This window comes from Vipera berus (assembly GCF_964194415.1).
Source record: "Vipera berus genome assembly, chromosome: 2".
Lineage (NCBI taxonomy): Eukaryota > Metazoa > Chordata > Lepidosauria > Squamata > Viperidae > Vipera > Vipera berus.
The window spans coordinates 166079004-166103301 of NC_138203.1; the positions used below are offsets into that span (position 1 = coordinate 166079004).

The following is a 24298-nucleotide window of genomic DNA, read 5'->3' on the forward strand; positions in this document are numbered from 1 at the left end:
AAAGGAAATATAACTCTGAATCATATTATAGAATTTGGAATGACATATCAAAAGATAGTATGTTAATAATTGATGTACGGTTAAGAAGATTTATAGAATATTCAGTGGCTATTTTTGAACTATAGTATAGAATCTAGAATTTTAAGATGAAAACTAGACTTTAATGGTAAAACATAAGAATGTTTTGTAATGACCAACATTTTGTAGACAAAAGAACTATTCTTTATTGAAATAGGGAATTGTGGGTTACCCAAAATTAAGCTTTCTTCTATATACTATAGGCTATTCTAGAATATCCTATTGCAATTAGATAAAATTTAAAAACAGGATATTGATATCTATTACTAAAAATATATTTTGAATTTTATTGATTGACTGGGCAATAACTAGAAAGATACTAACTTGTTTATTTTGACTATGTAATCACTAAGGGAATTAGAGAGGACATCTCTGTTGATGTAACCTGAACTATTTACAAATGGTTATTTTTTATTTTAACTACCCAACCACCATACTGTTTCGCAAATACATCTATATGTAAATATTAAAAAATCAATAAAACTTGTATTAAAAAAAAGAAAGGCAGGGTTAGATGAATGAAAAGTTGGAATTAAGATTGGCGGGAGAAATATTAACAACCTAAGATATGCAGATGATACCACTCTAATGGCAGAAAGTGAAGAAGAACTAAAGAGCCTCCTGTTGCAGGTGAAGAAGGAGAGTACAAAAGTTGGCTTGAAACTTAACATTAACAAAACCAAGATCATGGCATCCGACCCTCTCAATTCCTGGCAAATAGATGGGGAAGAAATGGAAGTAATGACAGATTTTATTTTCCTGGGCTCCAAAATCACCGCAAATGGGGACTGCAGCCAAGAAATTAAAAGACACTTGCTCCTGGGGAGGAAAGCCATGGCAAATCTAGACAGCAGACTAAAAAACAGAGACATCTCCCTGCCAACAAAAGTGCGTATAGTCAAGGCTATGGTCTTCCCAGTTGCAATGTATGGCTGTGAAAGTTGGACCATAAGAAAGGCTGAGTGCCAAAGAATTGAGGCCTTTGAACTATGGTGCTGGAGAAGACTCCTGCAAGTCCCTTGGACTGCAAGGCGTTCAAACCGGTCAGTCCTAGAGGAGTTCAATCCTGACTGCTCTTTAGAAGGCCAGATCCTGAAGTTGAAACTCAAATACTTTGGCCACCTAATGAGAAGAAAGGACTCACTGGAGAAGAGCCTGATTCTGGGAAAGATTGAGGGCAAGAGAAGAAAGGAATGACAGAATGAGGTGGCTGGATGGAGTCACTGAAGCAGTAGGCGTGAGCTTAAATGGACTCCAGAAGATGGTAGAAGACAGGAAGGCCTGGAGGAACTTTGTCCATGGGGTCGCAATGGGTCGGACACCGCAACTAACAACAACAGAAATCTATTAAATGATTTACAAGGTAATTCTTTGCAAAGAATTATTGGATTACTTCTATTTCTGGTTGTATATCATAAACTTTTAAAAGCCAGTTACCCATGCAATACAATCTTCAAGGATAAAGAGTAATGCAAGTGATTCCACAAATAATAAAGAATTATTTTTCTCCAGCCTTTCAGGAAATATAAAACCTTTCAAAGGTAACCACAATGCCATATTGATGTAAGCCTAAAAATAGCTGAAATCAACAATTATCTAGCCTAGGGATGGGCAACCCAGAGTCACCATTCAATTCCCAATGTTATTGTGTCTTCTCCAGAGCTCCCTCCTCAGTTGCAATCAAAATTTCAGCAGCACAATTTCTGCTACACTTTGCCAGCATTATATGATATTAAAATTAAACACTGAATCTTTAAAACATTTTAAAGATCTTTTTAATGGAATAATTTGGAAAAGTTTTATTTCAGTTATCATGGCCTTTTTTCACTTTGTGCTGCTTATCATCCATTCCTTATTTTTTTTTAAAAAATGTATTACTTCATTTGTCCAATTGGAGAATCTCAGTGCCTAAACTAAAATGATCCATAAAATCACTATGGAAGCAACACAGTGTAAATAAAGCCATAAATAATATCAATAATATCATTGCTAGTATTGCTTTTAAAAGAACTAGGACCACTACTGACCAGGCTACACATGGAATAGATCTTATCACAAACCTCCTGCAAGTCAATTTCATTTCAGTTTGATGGTTTATGTGATTTATGAAAGGTTTTCTACATTTTACTATGGTTTTTACTTGAGTTCCAAAGTCCACTAGCAGGAATCAACTGCAGAATTGTGAATCAATGTTAAGAGTCATAACATTAGGATTAAGGTATAAAGGGTATATTTGGGTGTATATTCATATTAGGACTCATTTTCAATCCTAGAATCCTTTCTCTGAAATATTCCAGGCATAACTTTTTTTTTAACTACCTTGGAAGATCAGGTGAGAAAAATTGAGAGAACTTTTCCAAAAAATTTTAAGTTAGAAAACTTTGTGACCTACAACAATAGCCCAGAAATCAGTAAACTCAAATCTGCCCCCTACCATTACTACTACTATAACCAGCAGTGTTGATTGAAATTTGACATAATTCCCACATTGTAAAGAATTCTATACAATTGTAAGTATATATTTTATATGTTGATTTCCATAGAATCATATCCTATATGAGCTGGAAAGGGCATTATAGACTAGTTCAGGGGTGTCAAACTCGTAACATCACGTGACATGTCGCGATGTATCACAATTTCTCCCCCATTGCCGGAGCTGGGGTGGGCACAGTTTCGGCATGACGCATCTGGCCTGTGGGCCAGCAGTTTGATACCCTTGTACTAATTAGTCGATTGACTACACAGTCTAGGAATCTACTGAACCATTCATGACAGGTGGCTATCTAGTCCCCATTTGAAAACCTCCAACATGAGGGAGTGTATCACTATTCTACATTTACCTTTAATTTTACCTGCAAAAGTGCTTAGGAACTTCAACCATCAGGAGGTTCCTCCATGTATTTGACCTGAGCTCCTTTTTTAAAATTTCATTCTGTTGGCCTTCCTCTGGATCATTTACAGCAGAAAAGAGTTTGGCCAACGTAAGACTGAACAATGCAGCAAATCAATTGACACTATAATCAAACAACCTGACAAAGGAGAGGCAGTTTTCCTCACTGAGTGAGAAATTACTGAATTCACATACATCAAATCAAATCTTTATTATGATCATATACCAGTATAAAGAAGGTGTGGTATAGTCAATTAATAAGCATAAAAGGTACATTAAAGTCTTTAAAAACAATGTTTTATAATATGTACATTGTGTGTGTGTGTGTGTGTGTGTGTGTGTGTGTGTGTGTGTGATGTCCTTAGCTAATGTCTGCAACTGGGACTATCAGAACTGCCACTGCTAAGCTACAGTACAGTACATGGTCATGTGACATTTTGCCTAATGACAATTTTGCTTATCAATAAAAATTTGAGGCCCAATTAGAGTTATTAAGTGAAAACTACCTATAGATTTGAATTTTTAATCTTTATTCTTATCACAATTAGTATCATTATGTTGGATTTGGTCCAGTCCATTTTGAGTTTTGATTTTGTCTTCTAAAGTACAATATTAGCCAAACTAACTTGGTACCATCTGCATGTCTGAATATGCAGCAAACCATTTTGTATGTGCATATATAAAAACAAAAGCTAATCCATTATATTTAGAAATTATTTCATGAAAGTACTTTGTCACGTTTAATGCAATTTTAATGAGAAGTATCCAATAAATTTTTGCATTAATGGAATAAAATAGTTTGATTAAATGTTTCTGTTTTTTCCTGCAGAATAGTACTGACTACAACTTTAGCTCTATTCAATAAATAATGTTAAGTAATTCCAACCTGTTTTTCTTTTAGCAAGTGAAGTTGCTGACAAGCTTGGTCTCTTTCAAGAGTTACAGTAGACAACAGTACCTCTAATCCATGCAATTTTTCTTCCTTTTCTTTTAGTGCAGCAGTAGCCTATAAAAAAGTTACAGTAAAGCAACTCTAGAAGAGTTTTTGAAAGATTCACCCTTATCCTCTTGTCCATTTGATATCCCATTACAGTTAGTCCTCATTAATGACTTGGAGATCATTCAACAGATCTCTCCAGAGTTACTTATAAAACGGTTCTGGAATTCTGACAGCCTTTTGGGCACTTGGCAAGTGACTTACATTTACAGCCATTTGCAACATCCTATGGTCACATAACTGTGATTTTCAGCATTTTTTTTTATTTTGGTGGTTTCCACCATTTACTTCCAGTTTCTGGCAAAAAAATTCCCATTATTAAAACAGGTTCACTTAACAAGCTGCAGAAAAGGTCATAACATTAGGCACGGTCAGGTGGCGACCTGCTTAGTGACTGCCACAACTCATGACCACAATTCTAGGCACATTGATGATCATAAGTGGAGGACTGCCTGTAGATATATAAAATTTAATCTGGTAAATTACCCATGGCCTTACCATCCTTTAATTTGATTACTGAAATGAACTACATATAGGCTGACTTGGCAGACTACACGGAAGCTGCAGCTGGTGCAGAATATAGCGGCAAACTATATGAGAGTTGCCAGTGCCAGATACAGTAACCTCATGTTTGTAGACAATACATTGTCTATCAGGAGGCTTCTAGATACTTTTTTTTTAAAAAAATTCTATTTAGGTATTTAGGCATTAGTATGGAAATGTTAACCTTTGGAGATCCAAGAGCCTTGGTGGAGCAGTGGGCTAATGCCTCCTTAAGTAACACCAGCTGCCTGCAATTAGTGCAGGTTCGAGTCCCACCAGGCTCAAGGTTGACTCAGCCTTCCATCCTTCCGAGATAGGTAAAATGAGGACCCAGATTGTTGGGGGCAATAAGCTGACTTTGTAATAATGCCGCTGGGTGTGTGTGTGCGAAAGCCCTAATAAGCAGGCATATACATAGAATGAAGGCTATTGCTAAGCACATTGATTTGTGCTTTAGATTGTAAACCGCCCTGAGTCTTCGGAGAAGGGCAGGATATAAATGGGATTTAAAAAAATAGGACTCCTACTAACAATATCCTAAAGTGTAGTCAAAACTGCTTTTCTACAGTTTAATTTATGATAAATAATGGGAGTGCTGCTTATTCTGATACTGGATTTATATGGTTTATGCTTTTTACAGATGTTATGTTTAACTCTTATAGAAACTTAAGATGTTAATAAATTAATTTTATTTACATTAATAAATTTAATTTAATTAATTTATTCAGTATAGGTGCCACCCAACTACAGATGATGCTGGGCAGCTAACAATGTAAAAATAAACTAATAAAAATAAAGCTAGACTCTGACATCACACTATACTTTCAGATGTTCAGCATTCAATCATGGAGATGGGTCACTGTCAGCAGCTATTGCTTTTCCAGTTCCAATATATATTTGAATTTGGACCTATTTTTAACAGAATATAGGTGGAGAGAAAAAGACTTGCTCCTAGATAGAACAGGTCTTGCGACTTAAAAACTGTAACCAAGCAAGCTGCAATTTTCTCTAACTGGTATCGAAATGATGCTCTACTCACATCTGTAGACAATCTTGCTGGTAACAGCTTTCAAATCTTAAATTGAAATCTAGCAGTGTTGCATACAACTGTACATAAATTATTAAAAATAAATCACCTGCTACAGGTCAAAACAGACCCAACAAATTACAGTGAGAGAGCACTAATCCTGTCAGTAAGATGGAACATCTGATGTAGTTGTTAGAAGCATAGAAGCATAAAACCCAAAGCATCAAATATTCCATCATGAAAGATGTCGCAATACCCTCTGCTTAAGCTGCTAGAAATGCTGACCTGGTCCCTAGCTGTTGACAGGTTCTGTATCAGAGCCTCTGATTTGTGATACTGATTCCTTTCAGCATTCTCACATCGCCGCTGCCATTCCAGTTCTCCTTGCACTTTAGCTCTTTCCAAACTCTCTTCTTTCTCTATTGCGAGTGAAAGTTGTTGCTTATATCTAATACAAAGTAAAAAAAAAGAAGACATCACTTAAATATTAATTTAGAAGAAACTTAATGTTTACAATGCTACGAAAACAATGCATTTTAAAAACAGTTTAAAACAGTTTAAAACATTCATGTGGATAAAATATGGAAGAAAATAGAAAGCTGCAAAAATATGGCCCTGCTGTGAAATACACACACAAAAATTGAATCTGCATTCACATAAAGTTAATATACAGTGTATAGTATATGAAGTGTGAACGTTCAGTAAGAAGTTTGAACTTTTTTTTCTGCCTGAACATAATACCAATTTATTTGCATGTTGCAGACTCTCTCCTCCATGTAAACTCCAGGTGGTTTACATGGTTTCTTCCATCCATCATTATATCATCACAGCAGTTCTGAGATACTAGTTAAGCTGAACTGCAGTGAGTCCTCCAAAGTTATCCCGCATGCTTCATGTCTCAGTAGGATTAGAAACTTGGGTTTACTCAAATCTAGACTGACTCTCTATCCCATATACCACACCTGTTCACATTGGCCTTCTAGATGTCCTTATTCACTCACCCTTGATGATATTATCATCGGGGTGATTCTCAATTTTAGTGTCATAGCTGGCCAACCCTTGATTAATTGTGTTCATGACATATCTGACGTTTTCTGAGACTGACTAGGTAATGATATCAGCGTGCTCAGCATAACTTTCTTTGACCTTACAACTCTGTTCTTTTAAGAGAGAAAAACATCAGAATGTTGAAGCAGAGCATCACATAACGAAAGCAATCAGTCTTAGAATCTCACTTCATCTCTTGAACTCTGAGGTATATAGCATAGACAACCAGTGTCCCATTGGGTCACTGTTTCAGAGATATTTCCTGACCTAAACAGAGAAATATAATGATCAAAGTGAGTAAAAAAGCAGGGGACTTCCGACTTCTTGCTGGTGTCCCCAAGGAGTTTGTGGGAATCTGGCAGGAGCATCAGAACCCTTCCTTCCTCCCCCCCTCTCCCCACCCCAAGGCTGTCTTTTGATTTGAAAAATGTCACCTGCAGAATCTTTTTGCCGAAGGCTACAGTTGGGAAGGGAATAGGACGCCTCTGGCAAACTATTCAGATTTCCATCCTTAATTCTTAAGGAGAAAAAATGGTACTGCTGAAATTCATCCATTTTGTCACCATGATTCTGTAAATCGATTTCTAGATACTGGGCTGTAGCAAATGTGATGCTGGGGGGCAGAAGCATCCATGCAGTATAAGAAAAGATAAAGTAGTAAGCCCATCCCTTTTCAATACATATCATTACATGCACAGCTGTACCTTCCATCTTGACTTTTTGACCCTGACAGCACACACCTTCCCTACCATAGGACAACATGCAGGTCAAAGGCTGCCCACTAGTGGTGTAACCCAAGATTAATTATGAATAAAAAATTTGAAAAATCAAGGATTTAATAAGAAAAATAATTCACCTTTCAATATCTTGATTTAAAGCAATCACTTCTGCTTTCATCTTTACTACTTCTTCTTGCTGTGTGTGAATCTGCAAATTCTTTGAAACTGTCTCCTTGGATATCTGAGCTATTTGAGAATCCCAGTTTGTTTTCAGTTCTTCTAGTTCATGTTCAAGTCTTAAAAATAAAACAGCTCCAAATTGATCTCCTTAATTGTTTTATTTTAAAGAAAACAAGTAAGCAATTGTCTCATTTATCTAAGTGGTTGGAAGGACATCATGAAATTTGGCAATCTTAAAGTAAGATATCTACATAATATTAACATTATATGATGCAATATTATGAATATACAATAAATTTGGATTCACTGAAATTTCAGAGACATATAGTACTATTCAAACACAAACAGGAAGGAACACTTACTATTTGGGTATGTTCCCTATGTTATTTACTCTACATTACTGATATGGATTTGTTCCAAAATTTAAAATACATTCTATTTGGAGATTCTTTTGATTTTTTTCTAAGTGAATCTACAATTTTAAATAACATTCATTAAGTTAGATGTCCTTTACCAAGACTTGCAGAAGCTAAATAGAGAATAATAAAGAAAAGATCAACTATTTTGTATAAACTTAGTCAAAACCCGATTTAGATTCTAAGTACTGGTTGCCATCAACTTACAAACATTCGTTTAATGACTGAAGTTACAATATTGAAAAGAGTGACTTATGACCATTTTTCAGGCTGATGACCATTGTAACATCCTCATAGTCATGTAATCAAAATTTGGACTCTTGGCAATTGGTTCATATTTATAACAGTTGGACTGTCCCAGGATCACGTGGTCCCTTTTGCGACCTTCTGAAAGCAAAGTCAATGGGGAAGCCAGATTCAATTTACAACTGTTACTCATTTAAAAAATAGCCAGACCCAAGAGCTCCTGCCTGTCCCATATATTCTTCTCTCTAGGCAGGTCTGATATGAGAAGCAGGATGGCTCTATCCTTGGAAAGGAGATTAAAAATGAATTCTATCTAGTCATGTTAAAGAAGATGCAATATTCTAGATCAGGCATGTCAGACACAAGGCCCGGGGGCCAGATGTGGCCCGCGAAGTGGTTTCATGTGGCCCGCGAAGCCATCCTGGAAACAGTGAGGGAACGGCCCCCATTGCCTTGGCCCTGGCCCAGAGACCCTCCTTCTGCCAGAGACCCTCGGATCTGTCCGACTCCTGCCCAGGCCCCCATAGGCACCCTTGATGCGAACGATGTAGAGCTGGCCATGCCCATCCAGTAGGCCATACGCACTCTAGCCACGCCCACCCAGTAGGCCACGCCCACCCAGGCCATACCCACCTGGCCCCCTGAGGGCAACCACAATGCTGATGCGGCCCTCAATGAAATTGAGTTTGACACCCCTGTTCTAGATAGTGCCATCTGGAGCTCTCAGGAGAACTGATAACATTAATGTCCAATAGAAAGCATACAAAAATGGCCTAATTTATTTTTTTTTAAAAAATTTTATTCCATTTATATCCCGCCCTTCTCCGAAGACTCAGGGCGGCTTACAAGCTTAGCAGTAGCCTTCATTCTATGTATATGCCTGCTTATTAGGGCTTTCACACACACCCAAGCGGCATTATTACAAAGTCAGCTTAATTGCCCCCAACAATCTGGGTCCTCATTTTACCTACCTGGGAAGGATGGAAGGCTGAGTCAACCTTGAGCCTGGTGGGATGCGAACCTGCACTAATTGCAGGCAGCTGGTGTTACTTAAGGAGGCATTAGCCCACTGCTCCACCAAGGCTCTTATAAATGGTGAGATGGCATCAAAATATTGATTATGCAGTGTTTGTTAAAATGGATTCTAACAATTAAAAAGTCAGTGAGATTATATATAACTCATATTAATATTTTAAATGATTTTTTAGCAATGATTTTACCTAAATATTTGATGTGTTATTAAAGAAGAAAGTAAATCGTTTTGATGCATATTTCCAATTTACTCCAGAGCTGGAGAAAAATGCTGTAATAGTTTAGCAATTTTAGAAATTGTAATAGATGAAATTCTGTAATTAAAAGGTGCCAACTAAAATCTATTGGGACCAAATATTTAATGGGTTTTGAATTCATGAATGAACAAATAAACCAATCTGTTCTGAATTAGGTCAGCGATTTGAAAAAAATGTTGCAATGATTGTTAATAATATTCACTATGTCAGGGAAATTAAAATTAAATGACAAATGATAGAAGGATTTCTCAGGTAAGGGAAAGAAATCAGAACAGCAAGAAATGATTATACACAATCACATCCAGATACTGCATGAGCATCCTCTTTGTCCACCCCAAAACAGGTATAAATATATAATATTTGGAGATGATAAATGAGCAGCCACTTAAATTGTTTGAAATAGAAGTGGCACATAGGGCTCTGCAGTGTTTTGGATTTAGTACAAAAAATGCACCGGAATCCACAACAGCACAAATACAAACCTTATATCCACTCATTAAAGTAAGTGCATGTTTCTAGGATTGTGTGGCTACTGTGGAAACAGATCCTGAAAGAAGACTTGCTTTAATGAGTCACCAATGAGTACTGTATTCATATTCCTACCTACTCCCAAGTCTCACTGCCGAGGAAACAATTGCTACCAACCTGCCTTCCATTGGGGACCTGTATAATGCACGAGCCAAAAGAAGGCTGTGAAAATATCTACAGACTCCTCACATCCTGGACCTAAACTGTTTCAACTTCTACCCTCAAAATGATGCTATAGTGCATTGCACACCAGAACAACTACACACAAGGACAGTTTTTCTCCCATGCCATCACTAAGCTAAACAACTAATTTCTACAACACTGTCAAACTATCTAGTAAGACTGTATTACTATTATTTTTCTCATCTTTTCTATTACCTATCTCCTTATCTCCTTATGACTATAATTTTGTTGCTTGTATCTTACAATTAATATTGTTTTATTTAATATCCTAGTATGATTTAGGTTGATTGTTTATTTAGTATCCTATGACTATCAGTAAGACTATCTTATGAATTATGAATGTATTTTTATGATGACTATGTTCATGATTATCACTTATTGCTGAGAGCTTATGCACCTGAGACAAATTCCTTGTGTGTCCAATCACACTTGGCCAATAAAGAATTCTATTCTATTCTATTCTGTTCTGTTCTGTTCTGTTCTATTATTATTCTTCCTGAAAAAAGACTTGCTTTAATAAGTCACTAAAGAGTACTGTATTCATTTCAGAATAGAATAGAAGCACTATACAGCCATAGAACCCATCATCTTTAAAAGGTAAACAAACCTTTATAATCTTAAAGCTAAATAGTATAGCCATTTCAAAAGAGGAGTCCCTGTGGATTTTACTCCCCTAGTCATTGCCGACTATAGGGAGCGGTGTTCATCTCTGTTTCAAGGACATTGAGTTAGTGTTGTCCAAAGGTCATGTGGCCAGCATGATATCACGGAGTGCTGTTATCTTCCCATCAAAGTGGTACTTATTTATCTACTTGCATTTGCATGCTTTCAAACCACTAGGTTGGCAGGAGCTGGGGCAAGGACAGGAGCTCACTCCATCGCATGGTGCTTAAGTCTTGCACCTGGACTGCCGGTTTTCCAGCCAACAAGCCTAAGTGTCTTAATTGCTGAGCCACCATGCTGCCTCCATTTCAAAAGAGGGTTACACAAATTTATATAAGTTAAAACAATCAATGACTATGTACTACATGATCTGATTACCAGTCCCAAGGGAAGGGGGGGGGGAAACAGGACTATTACCCTGTTCTGCTTGTGGGTTTCCAATAGATATATCCTGATAGTCATTTTGAGAGAAACAACAAGATCCCAAATTAAATAAACATTAGTATGATCCAGCAAGATACTTATGTTCTGTTTTGTATATTTTAATTAAGTTACATAATAGGTTAATAATAAGAGGCTTTAAAATCATGAGTAGTTGTGAGACAATTATTCCAGTTCACATGAGGTGAACCTTTTGATTTTATTGCCACAAGTTACATCAAGATGAAAGCATGCAGTATTTTATTATAATGATAATGATAATGATAATGATAATGATAATGATAATGATAATGATAATGATAATGATAATGATAATAATAATGATAATGATAATAATAATAATAATTGTACAGCTGATTGACATCGCTGTACCAGGAGATGCCAGAGTCGAAGAAAAAGAACTGGAAAAAATTACAAAATACCGTGACCTGGCCATCAAAACTGTGCGATTATTATGGGCACTGGGAACTATGTCCACAAACTTTGCAAAATACATCAAGAAATTGCAGCTTCCTGCAATAACTCCAGCAAAGCTAAAAAAAACTGCGCTACTTGGAACATCTTACATTTTAAGGAGATACCTGGTTGATACCTAGGATGCTGGCTGCAACTCGTGTCAACCATTAGTGCCAGTCAATTTGAATGTTCATTTGACTGAGTTTCATGAATAATAATAATAATAATAATAATAATAATAATAATAATAATAATAATAATAACACCCTTCATCCACGCAGTGACATTGACAGACTCTTATCTACCAAGGCAAATAGGTGGACGTGGAATGCTGCAAGTACATCAGATGGTTGAAGAAGAAAAAATGGCTTTGGAAGAATATCTGAAGGACAACGATGAAGATGCACTGAAATTAGTATATCAGGAAGGCTTGCTAAGTACTGGAGAGACCAAACTGGCCTACAGGAAAGACCAAATGAAGAACAGAATAGAGGCATGGGAAGACAAAGCACTACATGGCCAGTACATTAAAAAAAATAGCTGAGAAAGCAGATAATAACAAGACCTGGCAATGGCTAGGAACTGGAAAGTTGAAGAAAGAGACCAAGGGACTAATTCTAGCTGCACAAGACCAAGCCTTAAGGACAAATGCATACAATGTCAAAATTGAGAAGACAGCAACAGACAGTAAGTGCCGCCTATGCAAAGAAGCTGAAGAAACAGTGGACCACCTGGTAAGCTGCTGCAAGACGATCTGCCAGAAATATCATTTGCCTGTAAGCAAGAACTGGTGGGATCATAAAATAGAGAAAGTCATACAAAATGATAACGTTAAACTGCTCAAACAGACAAGCACCTGCAACATAACACCCCGGACTTAACAATTATCGCTAAGAAAGACAAAAAAGTCTGGATGTGGCAGTGCCTGGAGACAGCAGAATAGACGAGAAAGAACTGGAGAAGATAACAAAATACAAAGGCCTACAAATAGAAATAAAAAGACTGTGGCAAAGGCAAGCAAGGGTAGTACCAATAGTAATAGGCGCCTTGGGTGCAATCCTAAAACAACTGCAGCACCACTTGAACACCACTGGCATTGACAAATTCGCCATTAGTCAATTGCAAAAGGTGGCCTTACTAGGAACTGCTTCCATCCTGTGACAATATCTATAATACCATCAAACATCCACATCTGCCTATCCCAGGTCCTTCGTAAGGACTCAATAGGTAGACAAAAATGCCAAATCTAGTCTGAACATCTGGCTGTGCGAATAATAATAATAATAATAATAATAATAATAATAATAATAATTGGAAGAGACCTTGGAGGTCATTGGATGTCTTTACATCAAGATTTAACAATCACCTTTTGTATAGAACACTTTTGTGTTTCAGGATATGCTTTCTTCACATAGAAGACTGAATCTAAAATTTTAGGATGTCTTATTAATAGTTTTAGAGTAATCATCATGAAAAGCATTTTTCTGATCAACGAACTAATGCTGTCTCTCCAAGACATTTAGTGTGTCCTGTTTTAGAGAACAGGATTTAGTTTCCCTCTGAACTATAATTAGTAAAACGATACAGATACTGGACTTTCAAAACAACCTAGTGTAGCCTATAGCAGACCCACATTCTATTGCCCTATTTGCATCTTATTTAGTGGGTGATGTTGAAGAAATCCTTCACTTTTGGTATTTTTTAAAATATTAATTAAAAAAATAAATAATAACACACCTCAAATTTGTAAGAACATTTGATCTGGCAGACTTAATCTTCTAAAACACAGTTCTGCTTTGGACAGTGATCAGGAACAACAGCTCCTGATGGAGTATACAATTAACAAATGGTCAGCAATTTATTTAATGTAGAACTTATTCTTAATAGACTTATAATTTGCTAAGCAATTTGCATTCTTATATTTACACTTTGATATTATAATGAAAAAACTCTAGTGAAATAAGGGTGTACCTACGGTAAGTCTAAATGAATCAACACTACTCTGTCTTACTTATATCAGCACTAAAAGAACTATCTTCTATTGATTGGATGGGCAAAGTAGGGTCTGTAAATATTACTGTACTTGGGCCCCTGAGCCACCTGTAAAATTATATACCCCAAAATAAGAGCCAAGCAGGGTGTTTATTGACTTGATCTTTCTCCTACCAAAAATTAGTTGCAGAATATGGAAGCCCATGTCTTACCAGATTCTTTATCACTATAGGGCTCCTTACAAAAGGAAATTGATTAACAGCAGACAAGGCTGTTTCTTCAATGAAGAGAGTACCGTATATGTCATGGATAGATAGTGGGTATGCAGTTTCTGGCTGAATTTTGATAATGCATTTTTTTCCTTCTTTAATATAAATTTATGGAGCAAATCATTCTATGGTGCACTGGGCGGCAGAGTGGGGGAGCACCCCTTCAGTAATAAAACTTAGAAGAAGGAAGTACTTGCCCATTTCCCATTGGGAATCTCTACAATAAGTGAATCTTTAGTGGGCATGATCTTCCATTCCCCATTTTTTATGAGAAAAGAATTTGCTTCCAAGTTAACTAAACTACTTGTGAATCAATTAAACAGGAGAATTGAACCTTGTCTTCTTATTCACTTCTATATGAAGAGTTCTCGGTGCTCTCTGAGCTTGGCTGTTTTCTTGCACACGTTTTATTACCTAACTAGTTAACATCATCAGTGACATTATCTGCAAGAAAATAACCAAGCTCAGAGAGCACCAAGGATCCCTCATTTCAACCTTGAGCTACAAATATTCTCCTTTACATTACTGTTATCTCTTCTATATGCCTATATATGCCTGTTTCCCTTTCTATCTTCAGCAATTCTGTCCCACCTTTATTTACTTTTACCTGTGGTGTTTCTATCGTATCTTTCAGGATATCTGTCCTATTTTTCCCATCAGTGTTTGTTTCTACAAGTACGTCCTTTGTCTGTGACCCTTACAATTTGTTTCTCATGGAGTTGATGTCTCTGTCCCTCATTTACACGTTAAAGAAAACATACAAAGTAAGAAAATGGCCAATTTTCTATAAAGTCACACTCATAGGACAGAAAGCTCCACCAAAATAGTTCTGTCTATGATGCTTTCTAAAATGCCAAAATGATATAGTATTTAGGAAAGTACTATTTGAATGTGTGGGCTGGATATGAAAAATGTATCTCATGAGCATAGAGAGCCAACGGTAGTATTTGGGATTTTACCCCAAATTAAGGCATTTTCCTCATAATGCAACAAAATTTATGTGAAAAAGTATCAGCTAGTACTTCAACAGTGATAAAGAAAGACAGATAAATTTGAGAAAAAGTGTACACAATTCTGATTTTTTTTTAAAAAAAATTAAGTGACATGAGTGGATTGGTAGGAAAAGATAGAAGGCAACAACAACAACAACAATAGAGTTGGAAGGGACCTTGGAGGTCTTCTAGTCCAACCCCCTGTTCAGGCAGGAAACCCTATACCATTTCAGACAAATGGTTGTCCAGTCTCTTCTTAAAAACTTCTGGAGGCAGGCACTGATTAATTGTTCTGTCAGGAAATTTCTCCTTAGTTCTAGATTGGTTAGTTTCCATCCGTTGCTTCTTGTCCTGCCTTCAGGTGCTTTGGAGAATAGCTTGATTCCCTCTTCTATGTTGCAGCCCCTGAGATATTGGAACACTGCTATCATGTCACCCCTTGCCCTTCTCTTCATTAAACTAGACCTACCCAATTCCAGCAACCGTTCCCTATATGTTTTACCCTCCAGTCCCGTAATCATCTTTGTTGGTCTTCACTGTACTCTTCCTAGAGTCTCAACATCTTTTTTATATTGTGGTGATCAAAACTGGATGCAGTATTCCAAGTGTATAAGGTAGACAAATTGATGATTTGGACACTGTAAAATGAATGAGGTGACCTCGTACTTCTTAGAAAAATATTTGGCTTTGAATTGGGGGCTTAGATTAAGTTTATTAATCCATACACATCACTGACTCGATAAAAGTAATGAAGGTAAAAGGCTGATAAAAAATTCTGTGTTTGTGATAGGGCATTTTGGGAGAAGTGTTTCAGGGAACGTAGTTCCGGAAGAAAAAGAAAAAAGAAAACTGAAAAAAATGAAAGATCAACTGCAGGGGAGAATGTATTTATCCTTTATAAAAGAAAAAATACAGTAATCTTCCTAGTGAATAACTAGAAAGAGGGTGGAGATACCACTTGAAACAGTGGTATAGAAACATAGAGAATAGCACTATTTGAAATATGAAGAATGATATTTAATGAAACTATTAGGTCAAAGAAAATGTTAATGAAAAGATTGCTATCAAAAATTCGGAGAAAAATACTGTACATGTATATGGAGAAAAAAAAGTACAAAGAATATTGTTTAAAAGAGCAAGGCACAATTAAGATTTTCGAAAGGCAGTGATTTGATGGTAATAAAAATGTTTTGCAAGGAAATGACAAGATTAAACCCCGTAATAGAAGAGGGAAGACTGTATCCATGACTGATGGCATGAATACTTTATTGTTACTTACACTGTACAAAAAAAAAAGTAACAGTGGTGAATGCAAAAACTACACGAAAAAATGGATTGCAAAAACACATAAATGGCAAAAAAAAAATGGAGCCGATGGATAAATTTGTATAAATTGAAAGAACGATTACTACAGATGGGAAAACTGATAGATAAATTTTAACATACGGTATGTAGATCCTTGATAGAAAGTTAGGGAAATGTATATGATCTACTACAATGGTTCATGAAAGAAGCAAAAATGGGTACTTTAAAATATATTTCTGTCCACTGTTATATGGAAGTGGATATTAGTTAAGTCAAGTGAAACATGATGTTAATTTCATTGTGGTAGGCATAGGTTACATACTGCCCAGAATGTATGTAGCAAGACAAGAAGAGACAGTCAAGAATGAATTGATATCAAATGAAAATACAGAAGTGAGAGATCAGTGTAAAGTAAGTGTATTGTATTACAAGGATTTGGTCACATAAAAAAAAGAATGAGGATTGCAGAACAAATAGATGAAGGAGGCTAAAGACTGAGAAAGTTATAGTTGTTGAGATCCTCAAAAAAAAGAAAGATGAGAAGTTTAAGGAAGGAAGGGCTATATGTGAGGCAATCTATGGATATGGTAAAAGCAATGGTAGCTTACAATATTACAAACACTATAAAAAGGAACATACAATGGAGTCGCATAAACTACATTTACTTAGACCCTAATCTTTTCTCTTACCATCAGCCTCTGATTTCTTTTATTACAGAACTATCTTTTTCTCCACTTAGCATAATATTGCTTTATCTGAAAGGGAGCGCAGTAGCATGATAGGCATGTACAACATCATATGTATATATTTCTGTTTTTAAAACTGTACACCTCTGCACACTTATCTAACAGTTCCACTAAACCTTTTCAGCATCATTTGGGGGGTGCATTTGAGCCAGTCTTGACTGTGTAAGCCACTGAAGTTTTCTTGTTAAGATTTACCAAGTGGTTTGCCACTGCCTTCTTCTTAGTGCTGACAGAGAATGATTGACTCAAAGTCACCCAGCTGGCTTCATGCCTAAGGCAGAACTATAACTCAAGAACTCCCAGTTTCTAGCCCTGTACCAAACGGGGTCTAAAACTGACTCGTACCTCTGAGTGAATTAACAAGAGATTATCTTAGTGCCTACAACAGGTATTTATCCTCATAATTTGTCTAAAAACAAGTTACGGTATATATATATATATATATATATCCCAAACAGTAAAAAAAAAAGGTAAAGGTTCCCCCGCACATGCGTGCTAGTCGTTTCCGACTCTAGGGGCCGGTGCTCATCTCCGTTTCAAAGCCGAAGAACCAGCGCTTGTCCGAGGACGTCTCCATGGTTACGTGGCCGGCATGACTAGACGCCAAAGGCACACGGAACGCTGTTACCTTCCCACCGTAGTGGTCCCTATTTTTCTACTTGCATTTTTACGTGCTTTCGAACTGCTAGGTTGGCAGAAGCTGGGACAAGTAACAGGCGCTCACTCTGCTACGCGGCACTCGGGATTCGACCCGCCAAACTGCCGACCTTCTGATCGACAAGCTCAGCGTCCTAACCCACTGAGCCACTGCGTCCCTTATCCGAAAAAGTACACTTTGATAAAAAATATACTGTATTCTACATTATTAAAAGCGCAGTAAGTTCATGGTTGACAAAAAATAAATTATGTATACTTCTATTTTCCCATTTCCCTTTTTTCTTGAAAATATTCCCATAGCTTAACTTTTCTAAAAGTTTTCCACTGAGGAAAGTTCAGAAAAAAATTCTTTTCAAATGTTGTTGTTAGTTGCGAAGTCATATCCGACCCATCGCGACAACGTTCCTCCAGGCCTTCCTGTCCTCTACCATCTTCTGGAGTCCATTTAGGCTCACGCCTACTGCTTCAGTGACTCCATCCAGCCACCTCGTTCTCTGTCGTCCCTTTCTTCTCTTGCCCTCAACCTTTCCCAGCATTTGGCTCTTCTCCAGTGAGTCCTTCCTTCTCATTAGGTGGCCAAAGTATTTGAGTTTCAACTTCAGGATCTGGCCTTCTAAAGAGCAATCAGGGTTGCTCTCCTCTAGGACTGACCGGTTTGGTCGCCTTGCAGTCCAAGGGACTCGCAGGAGTCTTCTCCAGCACCATAGTTCAAAGGCCTCAATTCTTTGACGCTCAGCCTTTCTTATGGTCCAACTTTCACAGCCATACATTGCAACTGGGAAGACCATAGCCTTGTCTATACGCACTTTTGTTGGCAGGGTGATGTCTCTGCTTTTTAGTGTGCTGTCTAGATTTGCCATGGCTTTTCTCCCCAGGAGTAAGCGTCTTTTAATTTCCTGGCTACCTATCTGCGGTGATCTTGGAGCCCAGGAAAATAAAATCTGTCACTACCTCAAATAGAATTGTAATAATATCAGCCATTGTATAAGTATTGCCCCAAATCAGAAATACACACATAGAATCCTGGAGGGTCAAACTAAGCATGACAAAATGGATTGTTTAACAATTTCTCTTTAAATTACACTGAAATATAAGGAAATGTTATCGACAGTAAATTACTTTAGAATCTATATGGATAATAGATATGGATAATCCTATATATCTTGCAAAAATGCATTGCTAATTTAACATGATACCCATGCATAGCTATCAGCCAATTTACTTCTCCTCTATAATCAAACTTTAACTCTATTTAGTTTTATTGGGAAGGGGGAAAAATATTCTTTGCTAAAATAAAACAATTGAAGGACATTGAAATTTCATCCCAGCAAAGATCTGTGGGGCACATCTTGACACAACTTGACCTGCCACTCAGTACATGAAGTATGAGCAAATATTTTCAACTGATCTCTGTTCAGTAAAGCTCACATTCTTAGGCTATTCTAAGAACTTTTAAGAGCTGTTGAGTGCCTTTAAATTGAAGGCCAAAGACATATCAAAGACACATGTATTGTATATCAATTATGCTCTATTGCTGTTGTGTGAAATTTCGGCTCTGTCATTAATGAAGTCTATATCAAAATATTTAGTATTACTATTCCCAAGAATCTTTTCTTGATATTTTTGTCTTTCATATATATTCTTTAATACACACACACACACACATTTACACATAAGAAATCAGCAAAAAAACAAAACAAAAACAAACCAAAGACCTCCAGAGTATTATTTTAATCTATTCAGACCTAATTATTGAGCCCTGAGAATCTAAAGCAGAACTATAGGACTGGTCCTGTTTATCACATTGAATATGGAGACAGAAACTATACTGTTTTCTTCTCTCTCTTTTATTAGCTTTTTTTTCCTAAGGACCCAAAGAAGGTATATCATGATTGGGTAGGAAGTAAGTTGAAAGTAACCTAGGCTATAAGAAATTTCAATCCTTCCACCCCTTCCAAATGAGAGGCTCTCAATCTGCTTCAGAGTGCAGGCAGAGGGTTCTGGGCTTTAGAATATTGATTTTTATCCCAATTTAATGCACTGAACCACTTCTGTGGAGCCTTCACATATAAGCTGTGAAGTCCATCCATTAATGAATGGAGAGATACAACATATTTCCACCCTAATTTTCATCCTGCTTGTTTGGAAATGTTGGAGCTTCACTCAGACTGGATTTGTTCATTGACTTGTTTAGGGAAGCCATATTTATCCCACTGTGCACACAGAAATGATTTATGCATCAGTAAATACATTTTGCCCTCAAGCTCCAATCCAAAAAGAGATAACACACACACACACACACACACACACACACACACACACACAAATACATATTGACAAAAGAAAAGGTAGCTATTAAAAAAACTTAGAAATCAGCTTTTTATGTGATACAAATTTTGTAATAATCAGCTCTAATGCAGATATAATATTGTAAATGTCCTTAAAGAGGAAGTTAATCTTATCTAACCGATAGTCTTAGCATGATAGCTTGAATAAAATAGTACAAATAGAGGAAGGGTTCAAAACTGCTATTCTCAGCTGAATTGTGGAATGGCCTGATGAAAGTAGCTTCTCAACAAAGCAGGTTCTCAAACTGGTCTTTGCCTCAGGTATTTAGAAGTTTTATTTTTACATGCATTTATTTAACGAAGTATAATACTATTCCTACACAGAGCCCATATTAACTGTTGGTATTAAAAGAACTGAAAAGAAATATGGCACAAGACCCTCATATTTCAACATATAAAATGGATTATACCATTGTATGATAGAAGATCACATTAGATTGAAACACATCAAGAGAAATCAAGCCACACTTACTTTTCAATGATAGTCTCTTTCTCTCTCAAGTGGTCTTTAAACATACATTCAGTCTGATATAATTTCATTTCTAAAGTTTCCTTATTTGCCTGTAGTTTTTGGATTTGATTTTTCCATTTGTGTGATTGTTCAACATGGGCTTGTTTCATTGAAACGATCACTGCCTCCTTTTCTCTGGCAAAGTGATCTATTGTGGCATGCCTTTAAAAGAACACAAAAAGAGAGTTTCTACTTGGGTGCTGCAATCCTTGCTACAAGGGGAAAAACATAAAACAAAGATATACTTAATATACATGCGGTAAAACATTTCAGGTCTACAGATGGGAGCCAGCTTTGATCACCTTGCCTTTCAAGGATCTCTTGAGTGACACTTGAGCATTGGGGTTATTATGATGATAATTACTAATCCACATAAACACAATAATCAGGGCTAAAATTTTGATGGCATATTTTAATCACAGCAACATAGAACTTAGCCACTATGGTAATGTTAGCATTGAAACTGGAAACAGGAGCTTAATGTAATACTGATCTGTTCATCCTGAATATTGTCATAGATAAGGCAAAATTGCATATGTCTGTAAAGAAACCGCAGTAGTACATAAACAGTTGTTTCAAGCTCTTCTGAAACACAAGGCCAACTACACAAAATATTTTGTTCCAAACAAGTCTTTCCTCAGTGAGGGGAAGGTTGAAGATGCTAAATATTTGGCTGCCACACAAGAACCCACTAAAATGTAAGCTGCCTAGAGTCACCTCTAGGTGAGTTTGGGGGCATATAAGTTTAATTAATTAATTAAACTTATATGGGGCCATCTCCCCTATTATTAATTAATTAATAATAAAATCCCAGCTCTTCTTTCTGGGGCATCCTACTGATCTCCTGTTGGTACTTCATGTCATCTGTCCTTTGAGTACAAGTCTGATCTTTTCAATACCCAGGGTAAAAAAAACCCAGCTATTAAGTCTGTATGTTTATAGCATTCTTTTAGATTGGAAAACAGTTCTCTCCAAATACAAGGGTTAAATGGCCAATGGGAAAAACTCAATCTTTAGCAAATAATTAATTATTTGCCTTTAAACCTTAATCTGTATTCTGGGATTCCTTGCTTCAAGACAGAGTAGATTGGCTATAGATTTTGGGACTGCAAGAATAGGTCTTAAAATTTTAGTTTGGACCACTTCTGTGATATCCTTTGTAGTAAATCTCTAACCAATGGTATGAATAAAATCTGAGCTTGAGTTTTTGCATTAAGATGTGTAAAGGTAATAAAAACCAATTTTCTACACTTACAGAAAAAGAAACAATAGTGGCAGAAGGCTGTTACGCCACCTGAAATAACCATAATGTGTTTTCCATGATTCATTAGCCCCTCCCCCATCATTCCAAGTTACATCAAAGAGATAAGTTTCACTTTATAATCTGAATTGTTTGGCTATTTTCCCATGGCCATGAATTTGTATTTTTAACTCAGCCTTCCATCCTTCCGAGGTAGGTAAAATGAGGACCCAGATTGTTGGGGACAATTAAGCTGACTTTGTAATAATGCCGCTTGGGTGTGTGTGTGAAAGCCCTAATAAGCAGGCATATACATAGAATGAAGGCTACTGCTAAGCTTGTAAGGCGCCCTGAGTCTTCAGAGAAGGGCGGGATATAAATGGAATTAAAATAAATAAATAAAATAAATAATTGAATGTGAACTTATTTTACTCACTATAGATAGATGATATATTTCATTGTCCTTCCTCTGAGTCCATTGGAGTTGGTTCGGATATAATGCTAACATCATTTGCAGACAAAAGTTTGGCTATCCTATAGCTGCCAATTTAGGAGCATGGAAATTAGGGTTGCTGAGTTGACGTCACTGAATTAATTTATAAGTTCTGTTTTCTATTTCCTTTTCAGTAGCTGCCCTTACCTTGTGAAACACTCTCCCATGTTCCACAAGTCTGTTTCCCACCCCCAATCTTTTTCTCTTTCCAGAAGGCTATTAAGACCTGGCTCTTTATCTAAGCACCAGAGTTGTATCTTTATAAATAAAGAAATAAATGTAAACTGAACAAGAAGAATAAGTACAGGGCCTGATTTTATGAATAGGATGGCCAAATGCAAGAGCCTGATACACCTGCACCTTGATTAGCTGCATAGAAAAGGGAGACTGAATATGTATAACTTGTCATCTCTGTGACGTATGATCTTTCAATGATGAGCATATGTTTCGTTTAACCCTATGAATGAAAGTCAAGATAATGTTATTTTCTTTAGTTTTTTTAACATTTAATTAGACCCACAATTAAGGCTTGTTAAATTAGCTAAACAGGATTACAAAAATTGTGCTATGCACATTCTCTAGAATAGGTTATTTCATATTGTAAAGTGATCAGAGTTAATGCTTGAGAAACTAAATGTTGTACAAACTATGTTTTTAAAATAAGTGCTTTTGGAAGCTTTTCATGCAATCTGATTTCCTTAATAGTTGCTTATCTCCTTTTCTTCTCTTGGTTTTCAGAAAATAGAACACTAAACAGAACTGATGCTAGGCAACAATAGCCAAATCCAGAAGAGAAGTTTAAGTAGATGAATGTTTCACTTCTCATCCAACAAGCTTCTTCAGTTCAGAACTGAAGAAGCTTACTGGATGAGAAGCGAAACATTTTCAAGGAAAAAAATGAAGAAAGTCTAGTTTTTCAAAAAGCACCTTTGGGAATGCATACTACTGTATTGTACTGAATGCATACTATTGTACTGTATTGTATTGTATTGAATTTTACAATATTGTACTGTTATTAGATAAAAGATGAAGGGGAAAGAAATTCAGATGTAGGGACAGGAATTTAGACGAAGGAAAAAGAATTCAGACCTGAGTCGATAGAGAGCTTTGAACCAGCCAGGCAGCCTCGTCTCCAGAAAAAGAACTCCCCCGAGCACTGCCCGCTGAACTTTTATTCACCTCCATCATTACAAAAAACTACATCAGTCTCACACAAAATAGTATACATAGAAATAATTGGATTATTCAGGTGCCTATGAGATCACACAAAAACAAGGTAGCATAAGATGTATGTGAAGTCTTTATCATAGCGTTTCCCAAACCTCCCACATGCCAGGCCCCCCTCCCAGCCAGGAGAGTGTGCTCTACACTGAAGCTACAGAGAGGCCCAACTAGGGAAGAATGGAAAGGCTGAAAGTGTTCTGAACCAGCCCTCTTCTGGCCTTGTAATAAGGCAAACCCCTATTCAGAAAGAAGAGACTGGAGAGCGTCCAAGCCTAAAAGGCATCTGCCAAGATTTATTACGCAGTTAACAAAAACACTAGAGCTTGTCTTCTCAAGCGGAAAAGTTGCTTTCAGCAACCAGCCCCTCCCCAAACACTCCTTTTATAGAGAGCTCAGGGCGTGGTCTCCCTGTGCCTCCTCCTGAGGAGTCCCGCAGCCTTTCTTTGTTTGTTCCTGCTCGACTGCCTCCTGCGTCGGGCGTCCTTGAACAGGGCCAGCTGTGGGTCATCTTCCTCCGCACTCTCGGGCTCACGCAGCTGAGAAGAGGTCCCCGGCTGAGGGCTCTGCAAAGCCTCCAAACCATCATCAGCCGGTTCGTTTCCCTCCTCCCCCTCATCTGAGTCATCCGATACATCGGAGCCGGCTGTCGGACCCACAGGCTGGCCCTGAGTCACAACAGAAAGGTGAAAAACCAAATTCTTGGGAGACCAAATTCTGGCCGTTCCCACAAAAAGGGACTGGCTAGTATGTGAATCCAGAGATATCAAACATTCAATTCATAGTAAATTGAAAGCAGATTTGCCAAAACTGAAACGCAC

General features: G+C 37.0%; 1 protein-coding gene across 1 annotated transcript in view; it reads right to left on the reverse strand.

Annotated features, from left to right (window-relative positions):
• The window catches only part of CCDC57 (coiled-coil domain containing 57), a 68732-nt gene that overhangs the window by 38739 nt on the left and 5695 nt on the right, over window positions 1-24298 (reverse strand). The window contains exons 6-9 of the mRNA XM_081320658.1: window positions 20485-20685; window positions 7439-7597; window positions 5821-5983; window positions 3855-3974 (exon numbers count right to left, since the gene is read on the reverse strand). Coding sequence (XP_081176784.1) covers window positions 3855-3974; window positions 5821-5983; window positions 7439-7597; window positions 20485-20685 — 643 coding nt within the window. The remainder of the gene's footprint in view (window positions 1-3854; window positions 3975-5820; window positions 5984-7438; window positions 7598-20484; window positions 20686-24298) is intronic.